Raw genomic sequence first — 8,501 nt, 5'->3', positions numbered from 1 at the left:
GAACCGAAGATAAGTACGCATTGGGATATTAAATATATTTATGCGCTGCTTGAGTATTATTATTCTCAAGTTACGTCATGTGTAATTTGGAACACTAGACAACACAAGCGCGGAAAAGGGACAACGACAATGCGAAACGATCAATTTCGACTCCGAACGCACACTTCTCGGTCTACATCTCCTTTTTTATAGAGGATTTATTTCGAGTTTAGCATGTACGTCTCCAGTTTTACTGTCCAAAATTTTTATATATCGTTGCGGTTAACAATTGCTTTATTATTAAAATATACATTTATTTAGCAGCACGATGTTTTATACTGCTTGAAGAACTTGTTGTATATGCCAACTAATCATTTTTAATTATTGTCTCGATCGGATTTTTGATTGTAATTTCTCTTTCGGTAAATAACTCGCGGCAAAGTGCGATTACGTCGCAATTTTATGAAATTTACATAAATAAGAGAAGATGATATTTGCGTATGTATAGTGTAAAAGTCACTACCGTACGTGTGCTGCGATCTCGATACTGCTCCTCTGTTTCCACAGTTCCGAGTCTAATTGTAAGACATTTCACATTTACATTTATTTTTATCAAAATATGGAACGAGATCATTATATCTCGATAATAACATTACGTTAATTTCTTCAAGAACAAATATTTAAAGTTACAAAAATATACTATTTTGTTTAACTACATTTTATTCAATTAAAATCCATAGCCATTTGAAAGCGGAAAAGAGTAAAAGAGACAAAAAGATTAAAAGCATTGTGCTAAATATTATCCTTTTATTCTTTATTAGAATTGTTAAAATGAAAAAAACACATGCCGTACCATTTGACGAGATTAATACGAAACTAATATTGAATAAGAAATCTTTTATTCTATTCCCCCCAGTCGGGCGCACTAAAGTTAAGTTAGAAATGACTTTAATCCTTTCGTGATTAAGTTTCTTTTTTTTCTACGTTTCTTGATGATATAATGTTTTTTCTTCGGTGAACATATGTTAATTAAGATCTTTTAAATTTTGTAAATGGAACTTACATGTTCCATTGATCACGAAGGGTTAATTTAGTCCTAAAACGCAAACGTGACAAATAAATTGACTCACCGGTCGCCGCATCTCCATCATCGTTCAGCGCGTCCAGATCTTGCATTGGTTCCGTGTATCCGGATATTACGCTACATTTCGCTATATCCATATGTAATATACGATAGTCGTTCGATATTTTTCCCGACATTTCCGACACGAATTACTTTATGTTTAGAACTTATTTTATTTATCTATATTGCGTGGCAATTGCAACTTCTTGTCAATTATTACATACTTTTAATTAATGCGTTTTAATTGATTTACGATCAGTGAAATTTTCGCGTAATCAACTTACGGAAAATTCATTGTGTTTCAAGTAATTGACTACGATCGCACGAAGCACACTCGGTGAAACTGTCGCGACATTGGATACATACAGAGGAAAATCGTCTATTATGAGGCTTCTAATATAAAATAGCTGGTGTTTACCATCACAAATGTTTATTCACAACAATTACACGATCTAACAATTTTCCACTAAACTTTAATGTAAAAAATTGCAAATACGACGCTTGGCTGGCAAATTCTAAGTAAAGAAATTTATTGCGAAAAATATTACATGTACTACCTCAGCCAGGGTTTGAACATAGACCTCCCTACACTCTAAGCGAGCGTCTAACCAACTCGACCACTGAGGCATGTGGTAATATTTCTTTAATTAGAATTTGCCAGCCAAGCGTCGTTTAGCAAATTTTCTACATTGTCGTGTTCTACAGCGTCGTTTAGCAATTTTTCCACATTGGTTAATCATATACTAGCGTCAAATAATTCTTTACGTTAAACAGATTTCACCTCAAGGGCAATAAATTCACGATGAAACCGAGAAATGATACCTATTAATATAGCACAAAAACCCTACTATATCATAGTAGAAGCTTATCTCATAATAGAGGACTTCCTCTAAGTGTCTCTAATCAAAATACCCGATACTTTTCTCGGCTATACCGATACTGCGTGTTTACTTTAACACGACGTTTCTAACAGGCGAGACTTGAAGTCAAATATGATACGGTCTTTACAAATCGGAGTACAAAGCAACGTAGCTTACGACAAAGACGTAGGCGTAAATGTAGATAACGCACAACCTTCGGTACAAAAGTAACGTCATACTCTCTAAAAATCAATTAGTGAATTATCACTGGAAACAATGAATAGCCACTGATTTGCAGTTATAAGTATACTACTGAAAATTGCAGGTATACGTATAACTGTAAATCAGTGGCTAGTAATCACGACTTCCAAGAGAAACTTTTAGTTCTCATTCCTATAGAAGAAAAAATAACTCTTCGACGTCCGCTTGACCGTGGCCCAAGTACAAAAACCAGAAATTGCGTAATATTAAGATACAACTTTGCGAAAGAGATCAGTCGATATGCCTATAATACAGGGTGCGGCGCCAAAATCCGGACAAAGCGAACAATTTCTTTGAACAAAAGTTTATGAATGAAAAGTTAAGTATTAGAAAAAATCCTTTTGCATGGCACTTGGGGGATCCCTATAGACCATAATTATTCAATATATCCGCCATTAGCTTGAATGTCGGCTTCTATTCTCATTGTCAGTCTGAAGCGTCCGCACGCACGCCGTAATGCAACGCTGTCCATGCCGGTGAATGCTGCCTCAATGGTAGTCCTTAATGACGTCACATTGGGATGCCGGGACTTGTTGGTAACCCTTTCAACTACGCTCCATACGTAGTAGTCCGAGGGATTCAAATCTGGGCTGTTAGGAGGCCAGAATTCTTTGGACCAAAACATATCGACATTGTCTGAGAGCCAGTTGAGCCAGCCTGAGAGTATCTGTCGTATCTTGAGTGTGTACGATTTGTATCGAAGATCCTCCTCGGCAATTCGACGCATTGTTGGCTCGCTTACACCCACAATCGACGCCAATTTTCGCAACGATTGCCCTGGGCCCTCCAAAATCAGCGCTTGAGCCCTTTCGACGACTGCGGGGATCCTTGCGGTGCGTTCTTTCGAGTGACTTTTCCTCGCCGGCATACTGGAACTATTGTTGGACTGTTCTGAAGCCGTACATTTTGTCACAACGTCATAAACGGTTGATCTCGGGTATCCAAAGAACCGAATTATTTCCATTGCTGAGCGCCCAGCGCGAAGCCCTTCGATGATCGCGGCTCTTCGATTATACTCCGCACTTGGTTTCAACATCGCAGCTATTTTGAGATTACGATTGTTTTCTAAAAGTATCAGGCTTTCGCAGACGCCAACAGCGATCTCTAACAGAGGCACAATAAGGCGAGAAATTTAAATCGAAATTTGTCCGGATTTTGGCGCCGCACCCTGTACATGTCTCGAGGATGTCTTTTAGATTTGTTTTCAAGACGTCTTAAATCATCTTTAAGACGTCTTATGTCCCGATTTTTTATGTCTTTTAGACTTGTCTTAAAGACGTCTTTAAAACGACATAATGTTCTCTGGGTGGAGGTAAGTATGACATACTAGTACGCGAAAGCTTGTGCGCTAGATTTACATTTACACTTACATTTTTGTCGGAAGCTATTACGTTGCTCTGTGCTTTGACCCCGATGCGAAATATATGTCAGACAGTTCGCAGTGTGTTACCGGTGTCTCGTAGACGTCGTAGATTGCCGTAGTTCGATTAATACGATCGACGCGTTGCAATTTCGAGTGAAACGTGGTTTAGTTCCGCGTTAAACATGGCTACTGAACTCTTCCTAGTGTTGCCAAATGACTAAAAGTTCCCAAATTCTTTCATGACTTTTCCCTTTGATCATAGGCTATATTTCCACAGAGGTCCAAAGTCAGGCTAGAGTTAGGTTAGTACTGAATTAGGGGAGCGCCCATGCCGTGAAAACACAAAAACCTGAATCCAATTTTGACCTGACTCTAATCCGACTTTGACTATAATAATACTTTGCGTATATTTATATCAATAATAAAGGAAAAAATTAATGTACAAGTTACGGATTTTGAAGATTTAACAGGGATTTAATAAAAGTCTTTTTAATCTCGCACACATGCGAGAATATGTAAAGAAGATAAAAATATAACCCACCCGAATTTTGACAAATGAGAAGAAATCAACTTATTTCGTACATCACGTTACTTGCACACCCCATCAAAGTGGCCAATATTGACCACTTACAGCGTCGTTGGACCAGATTGGACCTACCTTTCGTCGCTCCTGGCCATACAGTCTGGTCATTGTGACCAGAGATCAGGAAGGAAGAAAACCCCCTTCCATAGTCGGTTTATTATCGATACCGACAGATATTTCGTATCGAACGATATGCGAGTGTCGATTGTATCGAAATCTACGACCACGAGAAGTTAATTAAAAAAGAAAATTAATTTAAAAAATTTGCTGCATAAAACTAATTAAATATATTTTTACCTCCGTTATTTATTCAAGAATAGATAATGACGTCTCTTCGTGACTCAACCTCCAAATTCGAAATTCAAGTATATATGTATATAGAAAAAACAATTTACTTCGCGTTGTATTTATTTTAATTACGTTTCGCGATAAATTAAAATTTATAATATGGATGAAATTAAACAATTAATAACTTGTTGAAAATTTTCTGAAAAACTGATCGCGAAGACCGACCGCGAAAATACAAGGATACATGTAACTATGCATGTATTCATGCGAGACGCATCTGGAAAGTGTATTGCCAGATACACATACAGAATAAATGACGTGAGACCCAGAGAAAAGAAACTTTCCGTACGATAGATAGACCGACATTTAAATATTCTAGTCAATCAATAATCTCAAATAATGTGTAAAAATGATATAAAGTTTCAGCGTTCTCGACAAAATATTAGAATCTCACGTCATATTGTTTTACTTCATATATAAATTTGTTAATGAAAAATGGATAGACTACGAGAAATTAGCTCGACGAATACATCAATAATATTTGTCATATTTTGCGTGAAAATATGTGATGTGCTGCAACAAGGCACCAAACACTTTACAGTAAAAATCGCGATCACTTCCTTTCGACAGGTGAAATATATAAAAATAAATATGAAATTATGTGCACTCTATCCATTTTAAGGCAACGGAACTACGAGATATACTAATCTACGATCAACGATCTACAAGATGTAGATTCGTTGTTAACTAGCATTTATCGGTGATTTATTAATATCTCTTTCACACATTCCTACATAATAGTAAGTGATGATTTGAGTATATCAAAAAGCAAACAGTGCATGGAGAGAATTTCCATTGGAAATTTACCCTGAAAATCACGTGTAACCGCGGGACCACATCCGAAGAATTTTATGAGACTTTTCTTTTGTTCCGAGGCGGAAAGCCGTTTTTCCGCCCCCGCGGATTTGCAGGTATTTCGGCGGGGTTAATAATCCGTGGCTCGATAATAACGACGCCGAAGTCGGGGCCTCGGCAAAAATGCGGCCACCCTCCCCCCGGCTGCGAGCCTCGCGTCGGGACGACGATGTGGCATTAGTAAAAACGCGATATTGTCTGACTCAACAGGTTGTCGCCACCCCCGCGCCCGCAGCTGGCGGCGGCCGAGTGCCACCCCGCACGCGCCGCTAGCTTTGTATTAAATAAACCTGACGCTGAGGGTGATCTCTCTCCCTTTTGTCGGACTTGTCGGGCGGGGGAGAGTCATCCACGTATAGCCCATTAGTGACATTATTAAGTATCTAATTCGGTGTTTTTCCGCCGATCTCTCCCCGCCAAGCGGAATTCGGTGTTCCGTAGTGCGTTCTTCTCGCGATAGCTTCGTCGAAAAGACGTTCCCGATGTGAGTTATGTCAACGTGAACAAATCTTAATTAGAACGTTGCTGTGAAAGATTCACCAACGTCTGCTTCACCAACGCGGATTTACTTCCATCTCCATTTAAATTACCATTTATCTTTTTTTAATTTTTAAAACTAGAAAAAGGTATAAAGTAAGTTAAACCGTGAGCAAAGTTATTTGCGTTGGTAGAAACAAACATAAGACGCGAGTGGTGAAGAAATATCTGCGAGATAATTGATGGTTAAACGTCATTTACGTATATAACATTTTTTTGAGAGGTGTTTCTACTCGTGTAAGTGTTTAGATTAATGGAGCAGCCGAAAATGCGAAGTAAATACGCAAAGTGGTGAGTATTTGTTTGTAATAAATACTTTTATTATTATTTCGTTATAAGAAGGGTTGAAAAAGTTGAAAATAAAATAAGAAAAGAATAGAATTCAATTCTGTTTTAATTATATTATTATTTCACTGAAAATCACGTTTATTAGTATCGCGTTTTTTCTTTAAAAACTTTTACTTTATACTTGTTGATATAAATCGAAAACTATCGACACAATTCTCTCCGGTTAGTATCTTAATTACATAAGTATGAAAATTAAAAATTATTGGCTGAAGACCTCTCGGTCTTTTCAAGGGAAACCGTTCTTTGTGCTTTGGTCCGTTCTCGATCTCGCAAACACGAGAGCATCATCATTACGACAGGGACCCGCCCAGGGCCGTGCAAAAGGGAGTTGCGGCGGATGCACCGCACCAGGGTTAAGTGGCCCCGAAATTCGGTTAAGATATAACTATTTTTTATTATTTTCTAGCTACTACAAAGCGCGCTTCACGCGCAAATTTTTAATGCACCATTAACCGTTACATATTATTTACACTCCTAAAGAATTATTATCTTATATAATAAAAAATAATTTGGAAGAAATATTTCCAAATATAACATAGCTTTACAAATATATTTTACTTTACCTGTAACTGTGGCATCTGCTGAAAGAAGTTTCAGTAAGTTAAAATTGATAAAATCGTATTTACGATCTACAATGGTGCAAGAAAGAGTAAATGCTTGTGCAATATTATCAATTGGAAATGAAATAGTCAAAGATTGTAATTCTGATTCCTTAAGCAATAGTTGGGTTGAAAAAAAGTTTCTGATTTATTATAAAATCATAAAATTCTGTTTGTAGAGTTGTGTTAATGAATTATAAATTTTTATCTGTTCTATTTACCTTTTATGAAATTTAATTTATGTTTTGTACAATTTCATTATATTCTGCATTTCTTTTTAAATGTACTCATTTATAAATAAATATTATTTTAATTATATATATTGTTTTATTACCTTTTTCAATCCTCTTTAAACTTCTTTACTTAAAACACAAGATATTAACTTCATGGAAGAGCCCCATTTTTATCTTTGCACGGCTCTGGACCCGCCATATGCAATTCGCAGTCGGCCTGAGAGCTCGAAAATCCCAATCAGCTGCTCGCCAGATATTCGAAAGCAAACAAGGGATTCGCTCCGACAATAGAATTGTGCTCTTCTCGTCCGTGCTACACGCGCATGTGCTCGGCTGCACATGCGTGCATTTTCCCGAAGCGTTGTCTGCTCTGCATGTGAGACCGTGGAAATTTTAGAGTCTGGCTAGAATTTCGTGTCACATGTAATCGCGATGTTCGATTTGCACACAAAAAAAATTCGGATCTCTAGCGCGAAATTGATGTGAATCCATCGCTGACTCGACAGAGTCAGAAACGTTTTCGTGTTTTATTATTGTCTTCAATTTTAAGGGTGGTATTCATAGTCCGATTTTACATTTAAGCAGGGTTGAGAACGTTACTTTATAAATGCATTACTATTAAATATAATTATATTTGCCATTATTTTTAATAAAATAATTCTATAAGTTAATATATTTTGAATAAATTACACTAAAATAATTATTAAAAACTTCACGTTGTAATTTTGTTGTATTTATTTTAAATTTTGCAACATTAGTTGTAGAAATTAGAAAAATGTAACATTAAATATGCAATCAGATGCATATAATTGTAACTGAGTTAAGTTATAGTTACAGATGAAGAGAAAGTAACGGAGTTAAATTAGAGTTGCCCAGAAAAGGTAACTGTAACTTACAAGTAACGAGTTTACTTACCAACCCTGCATTTAAGATCGTCACAAGTACAACTTCGAGACACGCTGTACGGTCGTTTCATTAACTGCAATAGATGAAATCTTAAAATCGTCCATGGCTAGACTTAGGACGATCTTGAAAATTTATAAGTTCGGACTATGAATAGGAAAAGTTATTTGTTATACAGTTCAACTATGTTAGTTACGCAAGCATGTGAAAAAGAATCCTTGAACCACATCAAATCGAAGCAGTATAGACATAAAGAAGCCATAAACATAAAGAATTCTATATTACAACCTTCAACTTCTTTATTGCCCTAACAAATCTCAAAAACACGTGGAGAAAATATGTATTAACAACGAAACAATCTTTCTTGTTAAACGTATGTTTCCTCTAAAGCAAGAAATTTTTTATTCTTCCCTTTTATTCTCTTTATAGTTGTCTTTTAATATTTTGCATAAAAAATTTTCTAAACGAGTCTAAAACACATTGCTCTATGAGCTATTTTACGAGAATAA

The 8,501-nt window shown here is 36.4% G+C and overlaps 1 protein-coding gene across 1 annotated transcript; it reads right to left on the bottom strand.

Annotated features, from left to right (window-relative positions):
- Nucleotides 1-2,297: 2,297 nt before the first annotated feature.
- On the bottom strand, nucleotides 2,298-3,583 carry LOC105560184. Its single transcript, XM_012009069.1, has 2 exons — nucleotides 2,872-3,583; nucleotides 2,298-2,809 (listed from the first exon to the last, which is right to left on the bottom strand). Exons 1-2 carry the CDS (start codon nucleotides 3,257-3,259, stop codon nucleotides 2,769-2,771), a joined length of 429 nt encoding a protein of 142 aa, XP_011864459.1. The 5' UTR covers nucleotides 3,260-3,583; the 3' UTR covers nucleotides 2,298-2,768.
- Nucleotides 3,584-8,501: the final 4,918 nt, after the last annotated feature.

The sequence above is a fragment of the Vollenhovia emeryi genome, unplaced genomic scaffold, assembly GCF_000949405.1.
Source record: "Vollenhovia emeryi isolate VEMERY1.0 unplaced genomic scaffold, V.emery_V1.0 DF939239.1, whole genome shotgun sequence".
Classification (NCBI taxonomy): domain Eukaryota; kingdom Metazoa; phylum Arthropoda; class Insecta; order Hymenoptera; family Formicidae; genus Vollenhovia; species Vollenhovia emeryi.
This window is presented reverse-complemented; position numbering and strand designations above follow the sequence as displayed.

What these genes read in the sequence shown, in the direction of transcription:
- LOC105560184 (XM_012009069.1), bottom strand. Translation starts at nt 3,259, where the DNA reads ATGTTGAAACCAAGTGCGGAGTATAATCGAAGAGCCGCGATCATCGAA. An exon ending in GATACTCTCAGGCTGGCTCA is followed by an intron (nt 2,810 to 2,871) that starts ACTGGCTCTCAG and finishes CCTAACAGCCCA; the next exon opens with GATTTGAATCCCTCGGACTA.